This window comes from Bufo bufo, chromosome 5 (assembly GCF_905171765.1).
Source record: "Bufo bufo chromosome 5, aBufBuf1.1, whole genome shotgun sequence".
In the NCBI taxonomy this organism is placed as follows: Eukaryota; Metazoa; Chordata; class Amphibia; order Anura; family Bufonidae; genus Bufo; species Bufo bufo.
This window is the reverse complement of record NC_053393.1, coordinates 516886933-516906323: the sequence shown is the minus strand read 5'-3', so window position 1 is coordinate 516906323 and position 19391 is coordinate 516886933. Positions and strand designations below refer to the sequence as shown.

General features: G+C 50.6%; 1 protein-coding gene across 3 annotated transcripts in view; it reads left to right on the top strand.

The window, feature by feature from the left end:
• The first annotated feature begins 3022 nt into the window (after window positions 1-3022).
• STAM (signal transducing adaptor molecule) overlaps window positions 3023-19391 on the top strand; it is a 64638-nt gene continuing 48269 nt past the window's right edge. For all 3 annotated transcript variants that reach the window (XM_040434502.1, XM_040434503.1, XM_040434504.1), the window contains exons 1-3: window positions 3023-3216; window positions 12951-13035; window positions 15735-15810. In XM_040434502.1, the coding sequence (XP_040290436.1) occupies window positions 3177-3216; window positions 12951-13035; window positions 15735-15810 (201 nt within the window). In that variant the 5' untranslated portion in view covers window positions 3023-3176. The remainder of the gene's footprint in view (window positions 3217-12950; window positions 13036-15734; window positions 15811-19391) is intronic.

The window sequence follows — 19391 nt, the reverse complement described above, 5'->3', positions numbered from 1 at the left end:
TTATTTCAGTCAACGTTGCTCTTCTATCAGCTTGAATCAGTCGGCCCATTCTCCTCTGACCTCTAGCATCCACAAGGCATTTTTGCCCACAGGACTGCCGCATACTGGATGTTTTTCCCTTTTCACACCATTCTTTGTAAACCCTAGAAATGGTTGTGCGTGAAAATCCCAGTAACTGAGCAGATTGTGAAATACTCAGACCGGCCCGTCTGGCACCAACAACCATGCCACGCTCAAAATTGCTTAAATCACCTTTCTTTCCCATTCTGACATTCAGTTTGGAGTTCAGGAGATTGTCTTGACCAGGACCACCCCCCTAAATGCATTGAAGCAACTGCCATGTGATTGGTTGACTAGATAATTGCATTAATGAGAAATAGAACAGGTGTTCCTAATAATTCTTTAGGTGAGTGTATATGGGCCGCAATAGAAAGATGGCACCTAATAAGGTACACAGGGACCCCACGCGTTTCCGGTTTGTGTATTGCCCCTCTGTAGTACTATATGCCGTGCAGTACGGTTATATTTCACAGCTGCACAGTAATCTCATTCTATGACCCTGTGGCCCTGAAGAATTACCTGCAATTACCTAATGGGCCACATGAGGAAATCAGGGTCATTAGTCAGATGAGAAATAGCGCCTGACTGTGAGCGCATGATCCTTCTGTGGCTCAGCTGGAAGGGACGGCTGCAGAACAATCCCGGCTCCCTGCTGCCCGTCCGCAGCCCTCGGCCGCTCCCTCCCCAGCTGTTCTTCCTTGCGCTGCCAGTTCCACCTTCTGATGGGCTTTCTGCGGCATGGCACACAGCGGTAAACCAAAAATCTAGCGGGGATTTTTTCAGCAGCTCCCCCAAGGGTCAAAAGAGAACAGCTGCAGCACTACCAGAGCACTAAGGGTTCGGCTACGCGGCGATCTGCGTCACGCAGCCAAGGATCGCAGTGATAACATAGAAACGAATGGGGACTCGTGCACACGGCCATTGCTGTTTTTGCAGTCTGCAAAACACGGATACTGGCCATGTGTAATCCGCATTTTGCAGCACGGAACGTCCTGCCCTCTATAGAACTGTCCTGTCCTTTTTCCGTAAAAAGGACAATGTTCTATATTTTTGCAGGAAGTGGAGCGGACATAGGCATCTCTGGCGGCCCTATTGAAGTGAATGGGCCCGCATCCGACCAGCAACAAATGCGGACCAAAATCACGGTCGTGTGCATGAGCCCTTCCTCACACGTGTGCCGCGACCACAGAAACGCCAAAAATCCAACCGTGCTGGAGTTTTTGCGATTCTGCGGTTGCGGCAAACGGGCAAGTGGCACCTTGAGCCCGTTTATTTCTATGCTAGCACCGCACGACCAAGATCACTGCATAGCTGAGCCCTATGGCCGCCTGCACACGATGCAGGTGATCACACATAAGATCCGCACAAATTCCTGTGCAGATTTCTGTGCGTTTCTGCAGCACATAAGCACCAAAATCCACAATGTCTAATTGCCGTTTCTGGTGCGGATTTGATACACTTTACTGTAATACGTTGCAGTTTTTCCGCACAGGAATCCGTGTTGAAAACGCCACATGTTCCGCAACGTGTGCAGATGGCCTTATACATGGCCGCAAGAGCCATCACCTATCCACTGACTAGGTGATAACTGCTAGATCAGTGGGGTCCGACCTCTGGGACCCCCCGCCAATCACAGGAATGTGAGTCCCATGTCCTCCATGCGAACGGAGCGGTGGTCGAGCATGCACGCCTTCGTCAGTCCCTCTGAATTTGAACAGGCGCGCTCAGTCACAGGATGTGGGGGGGTAGCAGAGGCTTCTGCCCTATTCACGACTTTCACAAACGCAGGTTGGGGGGGGGGGATTTGATCATTGTAAAAAAAAAAAAAAGACATTTGTGCAGAATGTGTAGAATGCAGGAGGCAGAGGGGGTAATGCGCCCTCTATCTGCCACGGATGGAGCTGCGGTGTGGGGCATGTCTGGTTTACAGGGCAGGAGATTTGTGTATCAGAAACAGCTCTGTGCCTCAAACGCTTGTTATTTAGAGACGGGGCTATAGGGGGTGCAGAGGTAGCGGTCACTACTGGGCCCAGGAGCCCGAGGGGGCCCAAAGAATTATAGAGAGTGCATGCTGGCTGGAGGGAAGGGGGGGGGGGGGGGGGGGGGGTCCCTGATCACTAAGCACTGAGGGAAGGGGGGTCCAAGCTGGACTGTTGCACCAGGGTCCACAAACCTTTGGCTACGCCCCTGTTTGGGTATATGTATTATACAGGCTTATAGCACTATACCACTAAGCAAGATAGCTCTGCTACATTCACATTGCACACAGACAGCTCTGCTACATTCACATTACACACATACAGCTCTGCTACATTCACATTGCACACAGACAGCTCTGCTACATTCACATTACACACATACAGCTCTGCTGCATTCACATTACACACATACAGCTATGCTACATTCACATTACACACATACAGCTATGCTACATTCACATTAGACACAGACAGCTCTGCTACATTCACATTACACACATACAGCTCTGCTACATTCACATTAGACACAGACAGCTCTGCTACATTCACATTAGACACAGACAGCTCTGCTACATTCACATTAGACAGACAGCTCTGCTACATTCACATTAGACACAGACAGCTCTGCTACATTCACATTAGACACAGACAGCTCTGCTACATTCACATTACACACATCCAGCTCTGCTACATTCACATTACACCCATACAGCTCTACTATATTCACATTACACACATCCAGCTCTACTATATATTCACATTACACACATACAGTACTAGCACTACATTCATATTATACACGTACAGCTCTGCTACATTCTCACTACACAGTCCCCCGCTCCTCCTCCCCAGCACTCCACATTATCACTCAGACACTGCCCGCTCCTCACTGTCCTCAGCCCCTCAGAGCCACCGCACACCCAGCACCTGACTCCCCCCACCCACGTGACTCATCACATGACCGTGACATCATCGAAGGTCCTTTAGCTCTAGGATCAGCATCCCCGTCCGGGCAGCTGTAGCTGTGTGGCCTCTCCCGAGATCGGATGCTGTGGTAGAGGAGGAGGAGCGGAGAGAGCGCGACCAGAGCCCCTGAGACCAGTCCTCATCCAGCGCGGACCCTGCCGCCCGGCAGCCATGCCTCTCTTCACATCCAACCCCTTTGATCCTGATGTAGGTAAGATATCAACATGCCGGCCTCAGCCTTTGTGTCATCCCAGCCTCTTCCTCCGCCCAGCGGAGCCCCAGCCTGACCCCTCCCCCAGCAGAGGAGCCTCAACCTGACCCCTCCCTCCAGCAGAGGAGCCTCAGCCTGACCCCTCCCCCCAGCAGAGGATCCCCAACCTGACCCCTCCCCCCAGCAGAGGAGCCTCAGCCTGACCCCTCCCCCCAGCAGAGGAGCCTCAGCCTGACCCCTCCCCCCAGCAGAGGAGCCCCAGCCGTCCCCCTTCTCCCCAGACTGCCCCCTCCCCCCCACCAGAGGGGCCCCAGCCTGTCCCCCATCCCCCACCAGAGAAGCCCCAGCCTGCCCCCCATCCCCCCACCAGAGGAGCCCCAGCCTGCCCCCTCCCCCCCACCAGAGGAGCCTCAGCCTGACCCCTCCCCCCCAGCAGAGGAGCCTCAGCCTGACCCCTCCCCCCCCCCCCACCAGAGGAGCCCCAGCCTGCCCCCCCCCCCACCAGAGGAGCCCCAGCCTGCCCCCCCCCCCCCCACCAGAGGAGCCCCAGCCTGCCCCCTCCCCCCCCCCCACCAGAGGAGCCCCAGCCTGCCCCCTCCTCCCCCACCACCAGAGGAGCTCCAGCCTGCCCCCTCCTCCCCCACCACCAGAGGAGCCCCAGCCTGCCCCCTCCCCCCCCCACCACCAGAGGAGCTCCAGCCTGCCCCCTCCTCCCCCACCACCAGAGGAGCCCCAGCCTGCCCCCCCCCCCCCCCACCACCAGAGGAGCCCCAGCCTGCCCCCTCCTCCCCCACCACCAGAGGAGCCCCAGCCTGCCCCCTCCTCCCCCACCACCAGAGGAGCTCCAGCCTGCCCCCTCCTCCCCCACCACCAGAGGAGCTCCAGCCTGCCCCCTCCTCCCCCACCACCAGAGGAGCTCCAGCCTGCCCCCTCCTCCCCCACCACCAGAGGAGCCCCAGCCTGCCCCCTCCTCCCCCACCACCAGAGGAGCCCCAGCCTGCCCCCTCCTCCCCCACCACCAGAGGAGCCCCAGCCTGCCCCCTCCTCCCCCACCACCAGAGGAGCTCCAGCCTGCCCCCTCCTCCCCCACCACCAGAGGAGCTCCAGCCTGCCCCCTCCTCCCCCACCACCAGAGGAGCTCCAGCCTGATGGGACCTATCTTTTGCCATATCTTGCCGATCTCTAACCCATTGGGGGCGCACAACCAGTCCCTGTATACTGCGGACCTGCCATTTACAGTCTGCATTACAGGCACCATCTTCAGAGGTTCTGCCTGTGTCTCACCCCCTTCCTCCTGACCTTCGCTCCTCCATAGTTGTTGCATCCCCCGTGTAGCCCCCTCCAGGACTGTCATTAGACCCAGGTTACAGGGTGGCATGAGCGATCTGATGCCCAGTGCCCTGGCGGCAGCAGAAGTCGTGTTCTCCTCTGTGGAATCCTCCGGGCCCCTGATGCATCGTCCTCTCCAAGCTTTACATTCAGCGGACACAATGCCGCTCCATAAATAAGTCAGGACGACAATTGTTGGGGGGGATCCGCAGTCCCGGGCATTGAGGGGGCTTATCTCTCTGGACAGACGCGGGCATTGATGCATGAATGGAGCCACAGAGCCCGACACGGAGATTTATAGCATGGCATTTATAGTGCAGGGGCCAAACGGAAGGAAGTCGTCTCCTATTCATTCACCATCAGACGTGTGCTGTCCTGCCAGGGGACGCCGTTACTGCCGGACGGGCAGCTTTAGGGCTCCTGCACGCTGGCACGCCCCTGGACAGCAGGCAGACTGCGTACGTATGTACAGGGCAGCACTATCATGGCTCCGTAGACGAGGCAGCCGGTGGCATCAGGTCCCTAGGAACCAGTGAGGGGAATTTTGGCTACAAGGGGTTGATCAAAATTCAGTTCATTTTGGCAGACCCCCATGATTGGTGACAGCAGTCAAGTAACTACTCAATGAACATGCCCGCATGAGACTGGTACGTATGAAGCGGCGGGCCCTGGAGGTGAACGGCGCCAATTTTGAAACCGGCAAATTTATTTGGCTCATACTTTATTCATGAACCTAATTAAATTTAGAGCGGTGCTCTTATTCTAATAATGGACATCCCCTTTAAATCCCAAGAGTTGGCTTGAATCGGGCATGTTGTTCGGCCAGTCTTGCGGGGGAGACACCATGTGATGGGTGGTCCCAGGTGGAAGCATTATCACATCCCCTCCGTCAGGCCAGGTCTACACGACGACATGTGTCGCGCGACACATCGGGCACAACTACACGGCAACATGTGTCGCGCGACTATGGTGTCGCACTGCGACATGCTCCGACTGCGACACGACGGTCTCAAAAAACGTATCCAAGATGGATTTTTCTGCGACATGTCGCAGTGCGACACCATAGACTATCATTATAAAAATTGTCACGCGACACATGTTGCAGTGTAGTTGTGCCTGATGTGTCGCGCGACTTATTGTCGTCGTGTAGACCTGGCCTGACTATTTGACCACATTAGAGGATTCCCTCTCCAGGGAGAGACTTGATGTAATGTATAACCCCCTCCCCTCCCCCAGGGTATTGATCTGGAGGGGCGTGTCACTATGCACCTATGGGAGCTCAAGAGCAGATGGTGCTGCTGGGGAATGGCACAACCTGGTAATCCGATGCTGGATGTGGCAGCGACTGCATCAGATTCCATATCTGCAGTCACATTCTGTATTATAGGGAACCTGTCCCCAGGACATTCACTGTACACCAGGCACACTACCTTGTAGGGCTAGCTCAGCGGATTGTAACGATAGCTTTCACTTAGCGATCCGTTTTTTCGTTCTGGAGGAGAAGTACCTTTAATCCATATGCAAATGAGCAGTTAAGTGCAACGCGGGTGGGCCCAAGCCACTCTGTGCACCCTTGCTCCTCCCGCTTCCTCTGTCAGCCCCTCCCTCTCCTTCTTGATTGACAGGGTCATGGTTCCTGCAGAGTCTTCTCACCAGTCAGGCTGACTATTAGGTCATGCTTCTAGCACAGACTCCTAGGCGTACGGTTACGGGGGCTTTGATAGGCGCTCGGCTGCCATGACGAAGAATCGGCACCCTATGATTGCTTTCATGGGAGCGGGTGGTGCCTAGATGCGGTGGATGCTGTTGACGGTGGCATCTAGCGGGTTAAGCGGCCTGGACTGGCGTCATCTGTAGGCTTCAGGCGCACTGCCCGCGTCATCTCCCCATACAGCTGATCGGCGGGGGTGCCGGGTGTCGGACCTCCGCCCATCTGTCATCAATATAGGAGAGCCTGGAGAACCCCTTTAATAAATGTCCCCATAGTGTATTCTGGGGTCTATGCACAGCCCCTGCCAGTACGACCTTTAGTGACATGGATGAGATCACCGAGTGCCACCATGTCACACAAGTGCTCCTGGTCTCCGCCGATGGGTGCCCCCTCCTCACCGCGGAATGTCAGACTCTTAAAGGAAATGGCCGTCCTTCCTCTCCGTTGACTTCTAGAGCTTTCTTAAAGAGCACCCGTCCCCTCTCCTGACCGCTCTGTTCTAGTAACTACTTGCATCCCCCATGTCATAACCGTTCTGGAGCCTCTATTCTCATCGCTCTGTGTTGTGTCGATACTTTATTACTCCTACTAGAAGTCTATGAATGCATCGCCTGCGGTCTGCAGCACATTCCTTGTAGCTCATTCATAAAATTCCATTAGGCATAATAGAAGGATGGCACAACCTAGAGTCCTAAGAATAGCGGCTCCAGGATTGTTATCACATGGGGGATGCAAGTAGTGACTAAACCAGACACGTCAGGAGAGCGGACGGGTCTCCTCTAAAGAAAACAGCCAGACCGAAGAATGTGAAGAACCTGCGGATGGATGACCGTGATGGGAACCTGGCCAGAGCCCCCCGTGGGTGCCGTTGCTCAGCACATCTGTCCTCCATTCCTCTTGTCTCCAACCTGGGGTACTCCAGAGACTACTATGCCCAGCATGCCCTGACAACCTGCACATTTGGACCAAACAAACTTCTGTTGCATTGTGTGACTACAGGCTTAGTTTTGCTGATCAGCAGTGGCAGAGGGCAACATTCTGGCAGAGGGCAACATTCTGGCAGAGGGCAACATTCTGGCAGAGGGCAACATTCTGGCAGAGGGCAACATTCTGGCAGAGGGCAACATTCTGGCAGAGGGCAACATTCTGGCAGAGGGCAACATTCTGGCAGAGGGCAACATTCTGGCAGAGGGCAACATTCTGGCAGAGGGCAACATTCTGGCAGAGGGCAACATTCTGGCAGAGGGCACATTCTGGCAGAGGGCACATTCTGCAGCCAGCTGTCTTACAGCCCGACACACTGACACATGATTTCTGTATTACTCTCTGGTTTGACTGTGGTATAAGGGTACCTACCTGAACACGGGCGCAGAAGATCCGCACAATTTTCTATGCATTTCTGCACCAAAAACCGGTTTCGGTGTGGATTTGATGCGGTTTAATCCCCTACACTTTGCCGGTACATGTTTTATGCCACCCAGGAATCCGCGCTGAACAACCGCACATATTCCGCAAGGTGTGCAGGCAGCCGAAAGCTAAAAATGGGAGCGGTTGTGACGTTATCAGCTCCGTTACAGGATCGGGGCTGATCGGAGGGGTGCGGGGTGTCGGACTCTCGCCGATCTGATACTGGTGGCCTGTTCTGAAGATTAAATCTTGGAATGAGTTTTCCCTTGCACCCAGGATGTAGGCTAGCGCTGGACGCTTCCAGGGAGAAGCCTCTTGTCATGAATACATTTAATGCTGTTGCGGGTTCAGTTTTAAAGGGTTTATCTGCGACTACAAAACTCCATGGTTAGGCCTCTTTCACACGACCGTTGTGTGCACCCGTGGCCGTTGTGCCGTTTTCCGTTTTTTTTCGCGGACCCCATGACTTTCAATGGGTCCGTGGAAAAAACGGAAAATGCACCGTTTTGCAGCCGCATCCGAGATCCGTGTTTCCTGGCCGTGAAAAAAATATGACCTGTCCTATTTTTTTCACGGCCAACGGTTCACGGACCCATTCAAGTCAATGGGTCCGTGAAAGAACACGGATGCACACAAGATTGGCATCCGTGTCCGTGATCCGTGGCCGTAGGTTAGTTTTTATACAGACGGATCCGAAGATCCGTCTGCATAAAAGCTTTTTCATAGCTGAGTTTTCACTTCGTGAAAACTCAGAACCGACAGTATATTCTAACACAGAAGCGTTCCCATGGTGATGGGGACGCTTCTAGTTAGAATACACTACAAACTGTGTACAAGACTGCCCCCTGCTGCCTGGCAGCACCCGATCTCTTACAGGGGGCCGTGATCAGCACAATTAACCCCTTCAGGTGCGGCACCTGAATGGGTTAATTGTACTATCATATCCCCCTGTAAGAGATCAGGGCTGCCAGGCAGCAGGGGCAGACCCTCCCCCCCTCCCCAGTTTGAATATCATTGGTGGCCAGTGCGGCCCCCCCCCTCTATTGTAATAATAGGTTGGTGGCCAGTGCGGGCCCCCCCCCCTCCCTCTATTGTAATTATTCGTTGGTGGCACAGTGTGCGCCCCCCCCCCTCCCTCCCTCTATTGTAATAATTCGTTGGTGGCACAGTGTGTGCCCCCCCCCCTCCCTCCCTCTATTGTAATAATTTGTTGGTGGCACAGTGTGTGCCCCCCCCCCCCCCTCCCTCCCTCTATTGTAATAATTCGTTGGTGGCACAGTGTGCGGCCTCCCATCTCCCCCCCCCCCCCATCATTGGTGGCAGCGGAGTTCCGATCGGAGTCCCAGTTTAATCGCTGGGGCTCCGATCGGTAACCATGGCAACCAGGACGCTACTACAGTCCTGGTTGCCATGGTTACTTAGCAATAGTACAATAGTAGAAGATTCATACTTACCTGCTGGTGGCTGCTGCGATGTTCGTGTCCGGCCGGGAGCTCCACCTACTGGTAAGTGACAGGGTCTGTGTGGCGCATTGCTAAATGAACTGTCACTTACTAGTAGGAGGAGCTCCCGGCCGGACACGAACATCGCAGCAGCCACCAGCAGGTAAGTATGAATCTTTACTATTGTACTATTGCTAGTAACCCGCTGCCACCAATGATCGGGGGGGGGGGGGGGGGGGTGAGATGGGAGGCCGCACACTGGCCACCAATGTTGTTAATGCTATAGAGGGAGGGGGGGGCCGATGGGGGGCGCACACTGTGCCACCAACGATTTATTACAATAGAGGGAGGAAGGGGGGGGGGCACACTGTGCCACCAACGATTTATTACAATAGAGGGAGGAAGGGGGGGGGCACACACTGTGCCACCAACGATTTATTACAATAGAGGGAGGAAGGGGGGGGGGGGGCCGCACTGGCCACCAATGATATTCAAACTGGGGAGGGGGGGTCTGCCCCCTGCTGCCTGGCAGCCCTGATCTCTTACAGGGGGATATGATAGTACAATTAACCCCTTCAGGTGCGGCACCTGAGGGGTTAATTGTGCTGATCACGGCCCCCTGTAAGAGATCGGATACTGCTAGGCAGCAGGGGGCAGTCATGTACACAGTTTGTAGTATATTCTAACTAGAAGCGTCCCCATCACCATGGGAACGCCTCTGTGTTAGAATATACTGTCGGAAATGAGGTTTCACGATCTAACTCATATCCGACAGTATATTCTAACATAGAGGCGTTCCCATGGTGATGGGGACGCTTTAAGTTAAAATATACCATCGGATTGGAGAAAACTCCGATCCGATGGTATAAAAGGGACTCCAGACTTTACATTGAAAGTCAATGGGGACGGATCCGTTTGAAATGGCACCATATTGTGTCAACGTCAAACGGATCCGTCCTCATTGACTTGCATTGTAATTCAGGACGGATCCGTTTGGCTCCGCACGGCCAGGCGGACACCAAAACGACTTTTTTTTCATGTCCGAGGATCCTCCAAAAATCAAGGAAGACCCACGGATGAAAAAACGGTCACGGATCACGGAAAAACGGGACCCCGTTTTGCGGACTGTGAAAATATACTGTCGTGTGCAATAAGCCTTATTTGTGTTCCAGCACGCTGCCGATCAGCTAATGGAAGCTCGCAACGAATGAGACTTAGCTGCTACCTGTGAAGAGAGTCCTACTCGCCTGCTTTCCGGCGCTGGCTCCCGGCTCCTTCTCTCCCCGTCTTCGGGCTGCGCTCCCAGGATGTAAACTTTCTGTTTGACGCCGCAGCAGCCAATCATTGGCTGCTGAGTCACATGATCACGGGTCACCGCTGCGGCCAGCATCAAACACGAGGTTTACACCCAATCGCTGGCTGCAGTGGTGACCTGCTCCCCATGACCACAGGTCACTGCCTCGGCCGGCGATTGGCTGCAGCAGCATCAAACACGAGGTTTACACCCAATCGCTGGCTGCAGTGGTGACCTGCTCCCCATGACCACAGGTCACTGCCGCGGCCAGTCATTATTAGCACCGGCGTCAAACTGTATGTTCACATCCGGAGACCTCAGAGGAGAGGCCAAGGCCTTGAAGCAAAGGAGCCGGAAAGCAGGAAAGTATGATTCTCTTAGCAGGTCTGCTTCAGGCTGAATGGGTCCACATCCGTGATGTGGTGCACAAACCGCCGGTGCATATTACGGACTCCCTGTTTGCGGGCCGCAGTAAGGGCACCGGCCGACAACTGCCATGTGCATAAGCCCTAAGTCTAAAAAATCTAAATAGTCGTATGAGGCGCAAAAGCTACCGAAACAGGCGCAATTTCAGTAGTAAATGCAAAAAATAAAATAAAATTAAGACCGTCTAAAACAGCATTTTTTTTTAGACGGGCGGCTGAAAATCGCGCTGCTGTGCAGGTGAGGGTTATTGTGGAAATTACTACAAAATTGTAGCTACCGCTGCCTAAACCGCTGTAATTGTGACGACATACTGCTGTATATAGTTTTCCGTATTATAGGATGAGCATTTACGGATGGTGCCAAGTTTGAGCAATGTGTAATAATTTGACGGTGAAGTCTCTCCTAATGACGAAAGTCTCTGCAGCGCAGTCTGGGGGCCCGATAGCGGCTGAGGAATATTCGGAAGCGCTCTCGCTGTCGTTTGCTTGGATGCCGTGTACATTAGGCAACCTGAACATGACCAGATATTTATCATTTCCACTGTCAGCGAAGCCTGGCGGAGGCGGTAGGCGCTGTATGCAGGTGCTGCGCAGTATAGGGGCTCATTGTATGGCGGTGCAGAGAGATACTGGAAGTCTGTGTCCGCAAATTACCCACGAGCTCTCGTCTGTTATGCTAGCGGTCAGTTAACTTGGGTGTGTGCGTCCATTCGCGGTCAGCTTGTGAGGAAGAGGTCCGCCTTCGTTACTCTGCACGCCTTTAGGTTAATTGCTTTGTGTGGTTTTTCTTTCACTCTCTCCAGATCTCTTAAAGGGGTTGTGTCACTTCAGCGAATGGCATTTATCCTGTCGGCAAAGTGAAGGCACTGACTAATGTATTGCGATCGTCCATATTGCCTCCTTCATTTATTTTTCCACCACATTATACACTGCTTGTTTCCGTGGTTACGACCACCCTGCAATCCAGCAGCAGTGGTCGTTTTTGCACACTGTAGACCTATAGGGAAAAAGCTCCGGCCTCTCCGGTGGAGAACATATAGGCACGCCTGCCAGACAGACGGATAAATCTCTGCCCGCTGTCCGCCATGTTAGCCAACTGGACCATGCCACAAGCAGCCTGGGCACATGGTGCGGCATTTCACAGACTCATTTTTGCAGGTTTCTGCCCATTGGAGAGATGGCAGCATAGAGGAACATTGGGGTTAATGCAACTTATTAACCCCAATGTTGCCAGTATGGAAGATAAATGATGTCACTTAATATTAATGTGAGGCGCATGTTATATATATTAATACTTTAGTACCTCCATGTGCCTCACATTAACAGTACCCCATCAAGTACCTCCTCACATAATAGGCAACATGGGGTTAATGTGAGAGTACATGATGGGGTCATCTATTGATTAATGTGAGGCACATGGAGGTCCATATTGACGAAACATTGTGCCTCACATCAAGGCCTCATGCACACGACCGTTGTTTTGGTCCGCATCCGAGCCGCAGTTTTGGCGGGGCCGCAAAAGATGCGGACAGCACTCCGTGTGCACTCCGCATCCATTGCTTCATTCCCGTGGTCTGCGTTTTGCGGACAGGAATAGGCAGTTATATTAATGGCTGTCCGTGCCGTTCCGCAAAGTGCGGAACGCACACGGACGCCATCAGCGTTTTGCGGATCCGCGGTTTGCGGACCGCAAAACGCGCAATGGTCGTGTGCATGAGGCCTAATAGTAACACCCCCATCATGTATCTCATGCATTAACCCCATTATGTCCCGTGTGTGAGGATGGGGTACTATTAATGTGAGTCTTGTACTTGCAAACGACCCCCCCCCCATCCATTGGTTCATATGTTGTAGAGATTTGTGTTACATAATACCGTATATAGGGTTTGTCTGATGTACAGTATGTGAAATCCTCCACATGTGTGTGAAATGATAACTGAACATACACCACCAGTTAATCCTCCCCACAGGCTGTATACGGTACATGACCGAGGCGGCGGGTCACTCCCGTGCTGTATATCACCGAGACCAGTCAGGTTCTAGTTGGACAATCCCTTCAAATTGGCAATTTTGGTTAGTGGGAAACCTCATAATGATGTTGAAACTTCTTTTGTTTTTCACGACAGAGAAAGCGACAAGTGAACTCAACACGGCCGAGGACTGGGGGCTTATCCTTGACCTATGTGATAAAATTGGGCAGTCGCGTACGGGGTAGGTACTTGTGTTTTTTTGTTTTTTTTGCGTAGCTACCGGAAGTCCTCGGATGTGGAGATGATGATGAGCATTGTAGGTGTAAACCTAATGGAGAGGTGGCTCCATGTGCGAGCCTGTGAGGGTGTCCCTGTACTCCCGGGCACGGGTTCCTCTGATAGAAGGGTGGACCCCCGACCACAGGATATGCAATAAATGTCTGAGTTGGGAGCCAGCTTTATTTTTTAGTTCTTCGCAGGCTATGTACTATGTGTGCGGCTTGGTATTCCAGTTACATTAAAGAGTAACTAAATCTTCTTAAAGGGAACCTGTCACCGGGATTTTGTGTATAGAGTTGAGGACATGGGTTGCTAGATGGCCGCTAGAACATCCATAAAACCCAGTCCCCATAGCTCTGTGTGCTTTTATTGTGTAAAAAAAACCGATTTTATACAAATGCAAATTAACCTGAGATGAGTCCTGTACGTGAGATGAGTCAGGGACAACAGGACTCATCTCAGGTTAATTTGCATTTGTATAAAATCGTTTTTTTTTACACAATAAAAGCACACAGAGCTATGGGGACTGGGTATTGCGGCCATCTAGCAGCCCATGTCCTCGGCTCTATACACAAAATCCCGGTGACAGGTTCCCTTTAATACATTTTAATAAGATGTCCCTAATGCCCTAATAAAACTTTTTCTAATATACTTTATTAATTAATTTTGTATTTTTATTAACCTTTTACTTCCCCAGGGAATTGTGCGCTTTAAAGCTCATTTCTCCAGACACTGCTGACGGCTCAGCGGAGTGTGACATTTATGAATGGGCTGCAGCAGCAATGCTGTGAGTACAGGCAGGAGCGCACATTGCTGCTCCTGCCCGTACCCCCCGGAGGATTACTAACTCCTGGCATAACACATGGGTACTCTGTACCCATGTACTATGCCAGGATTAGCTGAGCGGAGCGACTCCTGCTTCTGCCTGCTCCGCTAAGTGCTGACATGCAGGACTCTTAGCTTAGCGGAGCAGGCGGAAACAGGAGCCGCTCCGCTCAGCTAATCCTGGCATAGTACATGGGTACAGAGTACCCATGTATTATGCCAGGAGTTAGTAATCCTCCGGGGGGTACGGGCAGAAGCCGCTGCTTCCCATTCATAAATTTCACAGTCCGTACTCCGTACACCACTGACTGCTCAGCTGAGTTTTAAGCGTACAGTGAATAGCATATTAGATTGGTGGTGGCCCTACCGCTACAATCAAAAGAATGGGGGCCCTTTAAATGAACAGAGTGGCCGGTCGGGCATGTGGGCGGCTGCTCCATTCATTTTCATGGGAATTCCGGACATAGGTGAGCGCTGTATTCCGCTATGCCCGGAATTCCTATAGAAATGAATGGAGCAGCTACGCGCATGCCGGACCATCCACTCCATTCTGCAGGGGGTACGGGGCCCCCGTTCTTGTGATCGGTGGGGGTCTCAGAGGTAGGACCCTCACCGATCTAATAGTCTGTGTATAGGGAATATCCCTTTAAGTTTCCTATGGGGGGAAAAAAGTCCTGGGCGTCAGCCATGTCGAAATTTTCTTTGTTCTTAGAGTTTTCCCCATAGGGGAACATTGAAGTCCGAGTCAATACACACCGGATATAATCTATATTTATAACTCTTAGGCCCCTTTCACACGGGCGAGATTTCCGCGTGGGTGCAATGCGTGAGGTGAACGCATTGCACCCGCACTGAATCCGGACCCATTCATTTCTATGGGGCTGTGCACATGAGCGGTGATTTTCACGCATCACTTGTGCGTTGCGTGAAAATCGCAGCATGCTCCTCTTTTTGCGTTTTCCACGCAGCGCAGGCCCCATAGAAGTGAATGGGGCTGCGTGAAAATCGCAAGCATCCGCAAGCAAGTGCGGATGCGGTGCGATTTTCACACATGGTTGCTAGGAGACGATCGGGATGGGGACCCGATCATTATTATTTTCCCTTATAACATGGTTATAAGGGAAAATAATAGCATTCTTAATACAGAATGCAAAGTAAAATAGCGCTGGAGGGGTTAAAAAAAAATAAAAAATAATATAACTCACCTTAATCCATTTGCTCGCGCAGCCGGCTTCTCTTCTGTCTTCATCTTTGCTGTGCACAGGAAAAGGACCTGTGGTGACGTCACTGCGGTCATCACATGGTCCGTCACATGATCCACCACCATGGTAAAAGACCATGTGATGAGAGCAGTGATGTCATCAAAGGTCCTATTCCTCAAAGAAGAAGACAGAAGAGATGCCGGCTGCGCGAGCAAGTGGATTAAGGTGAGTTTAATTATTTTTTATTTTTTTAACCCCTCCAGCCCTATTGTACTATGCGTTCTGTACTAAGGGAAAATAATACAATCTACACAACATCTAACCGGGTCTGGGTGCCTAACATGTCGAGTTTTCTCACGCGTGTGCAAAACGCATTACAATGTTTTGCACTCGCGCTGAAAAATCGCAAATTTTCCCGCAACGCACCCGCATCTTATCCAGGCCAAAAACATGATGCCTGTGTGAAAGAGGCCTTAGTAATCCATGCTATAGGTCGGTCGGGCAGTGGGAGGGAATGCACATGAAGCAATGCTGAGAATATGACGGATACAATCTTTCTTTCTCTGTCTGTAATAAAAGGACTTGGAAAGGAAAAAGAAATTTAATGCAGTGACTGAAATAATTTTTCTTTCAGGCCTAAAGACTGTCTGCGCTCCATTATGAAGCGAGTGAACCATAAAGACCCCCACGTGGCTATGCAAGCACTTACAGTAAGTGTTCTGACTACAGGCGGCTGCAGTCTTCCACCATTAGAAGCAGGGAAGTGCAGATTCTTGACACTTGTGTCTTTATGATACCTTTTTAGTTATAGAGATTTCATAGAATTGTAATTATTACTCTGTAATTACTCAAGATGATGATTATAGGTAAGTACCTGTGCTGGAGGCTGGGATCAGAGGCAGAGGAGTAACTAAGTTCCTGGGTTCTGATGCGGGGTCCTCCAGCTATGAACGCAGATTATAGTATTGGTATCTTGCGACCAAGAAGCCATTGGGCAACTTCAGGAACAACAGCAATTTCTCCACCTCCTATATTACACCTCCGAAAGAGCACAAAGTGATTCTTACAGATGTAACTAACACAGTGATGTCACGGTACATGGACAATAAACACAGTGATGTCACGGTACATGGACAATAGACACAGTGAGGTCACGGTACATGGACAATAGACACAGTGGGGTCACGGTACATGAACAATAGACACAGTGAGGTCACGGTACATGGACAATAGACACAGTGGGGTCACGGTACATGGACAATAGACACAGTGATGTCACGGTACATGGACAATAGACACAGTGATGTCACGGTACATGGACAATAGACACAGTGATGTCACGGTACATGGACAATAGACACAGTGATGTCACGGTACATGGACAATAGACACAGTGGGGTCACGGTACATGGACAATAGACACAGTGGGGTCACGGTACATGGACAATAGACACAGTGGGGTCACGGTACATGGACAATAGACACAGTGGGGTCACGGTACATGGACAATAGACACAGTGGGGTCACGGTACATGGACAATAGACACAGTGGGGTCACGGTACATGGACAATAGACACAGTGGGGTCACGGTACATGGACAATAGACACAGTGATGTCACGGTACATGGACAATAGACACAGTGAGCTCACGGTACATGGACAATAGACACAGTGATGTCACGGTACATGGACAATAGACACAGTGAGCTCACGGTACAGGGAATGATAAAGTGATTACAGTAGTAAAAGTTCAGCTTCCGATTTTCTAGTGAACGAACGCTGTACAGTCAGGTCCATAAATATTAGGACATGGACACAATTGTAACATTTTTGGCTCTATACACCACCACAATGGATTTGTAATGAAACGAACAAGATGTGCTTTAACTGCAGACTGTCAGCTTTAATTTGAGGGAATTTACATCCAAATCAGGTGAATGGTGTAGGAATAACAACAGTTTGCATATGTGCCTCCCACTTGTTAAGGGACCAAAAGTAATGGGACAATTGGCTTCTCAGCTGTTCCATGGCCAGGTGTGTGTTATTCCCTCATTATCCCAATTACAATGAGCAGATAAAAGGTCCAGAGTTCATTTCCAGTCTGCTATTTGCATTTGGAATCTGTTGCTGTCAACTCTCAAGATGAGATCCAAAGAGCTGTCACTATCAGTGAAGCAAGCCATCATTAGGCTGAAAAAACACAACAAAACCATCAGAGAGATAGCAAAAACATTAGGTGCGGCCAAAACAACTGTTTGGGACAATCTAAAAAAGAAGGAACGCACCGGTGAGGTCAGCAACACCAAAAGACCCGGAAGATCACGGAAAACAACTATGGTGGATGACCGAAGAATTCTTTTCCTGGTGAAGAAAACACCCTTCACAACAGTTGGCCAGATCAAGAACACTCTCCAGGATGTAGGTGTATGTGTGTCAGGGTCAACAATCAAGAGAAGACTTCACCAGAGTGAATACAGAGGGTTCACCACAAGATGTAAACCATTGGTGAGCCTCAAAAACAGGAAGGCCAGATTAGAGTTTGCCAAACGACATCTAAGAAAGCCTTCACAGTTCTGGAACAACATCCTATGGACAGATGAGACCAAGATCAAATTGTACCAGAGTGATGGGAAGAGAAGAGTATGGAGAAGGAAAGGAACTGCTCATAATCCTAAGCATACCACCTCATCAGTGAAGCATGGTGGTGGTAGTGTCATGGCGTGGGCATGTATGGCTGCCAATGGAACTGGTTCTCTTGTATTTATTGATGATGTGACTGCTGACAAAAGCAGCAGGATGAATTCTGAAGTGTTTCGGGCAATATGATCTGCTCATATTCAGCCAAATGCTTCAGAACTCATTGGATGGCGCTTCACAGGGCAGATGGACAATGACCCAAAGCAAAAGCAACCAAAGAGTTTAAGGGAAAGAAGTGAAATGTTCTGCAATGGCCAAGTCAATCACCTGACCTGAATTCGATTGAGCATGCATTTCACTTGCTGAAGACAAAACTGAAGGGAAAATGCCCCAAGAACAAGCAGGAACTGAAGACAGTTGCAGTAGAGGCCTGGCAGAGCATCACCAGGGATGAAACCCAGCATCTGGTGATGTCTATGCGTTCCAGACTTCAGGCTGTAATTGACTGCAAAGGATTTACAACCAAGTATTAAAAAGTGAAAGTTTGATTTATGATTATTATTCTGTCCCATTACTTTTGGTCCCTTAACAAGTGGGAGGCACATATGCAAACTGTTGTAATTCCTGCACCGTTCACCTGATCTGTTTCTCAGTCAGCTGATGATAAGGAGGTAAAGATATAGATATTCTCCAGCGAGGAAGAAGTCAGTAACCTATGGGACTTCAAAACGCGTCTGGGAGGAATCTGGACTCTATAACACCACCATTCTTGCGTACGCTGGAGAATATCTATATCTTTACCTCCTTATCATCAGCTGACTGAGAAACAGATCCGTCCCACACATGAACCAGTGCCCGCTATTAAACTTCCTGGAGTGATACTGTTCCACCTCTATCTTGACCGGAACAAGCCAGGACTCGAGCACGAGGGACGCCGAAGTAGCGGAGACCAGAGGAAAAAGCCGCACTTCGATTTGGAGGTAAGGGAATAGTACAGCTCAAAAACAGGTGGGACGCCACCTAGAGCTGAATTCCCGAATAACTTAAATTGAAATTGATTAGCGAACTATTGCAAAGAGTTCTCATTATGACATATTGACATTGTTAGTCGCTCGAACGTATGGTGTGGACCCACACAGCACCTGCAATTCACAGCTAATATTCGAACTGAGATCAGCCGATTTTCTGCGAAGGTTACACAAGTGTATTACAATACCAGCATTTGGCGATTTATACTAATCGAATACCCGGCGATTATTTAATCGAATATCCCGATCTGGCGATTATTATAACCGAAAACCAGGTTTTGTTTGTGGTGGACATGCTAAGTGCCTATATGCTGTCAGGCTTATGTGATGAATTAGTCATCCCACGCCTTAGTCACCATCCCTCTTATTCGTCATTTTAGTGATGTTTTATTGATTGGTTTTTAATTTCTGTACAATTTACGTATCTTGTATGACTTTCTTAAAATATTATGACTTATGAAACATTGTATTAATTGAACCTACGGTAAATAAAGTCGAGTGTTTAAGCAGTCCTCCAGGTATACGAGTGCCGTATCCTTTACCACTATCTATTTATGATCCTCTGGTGTGTTGGATATTGAGCACCACTCCGTCCTACTTATTGGTAGAGCCACCCCATTCTGCT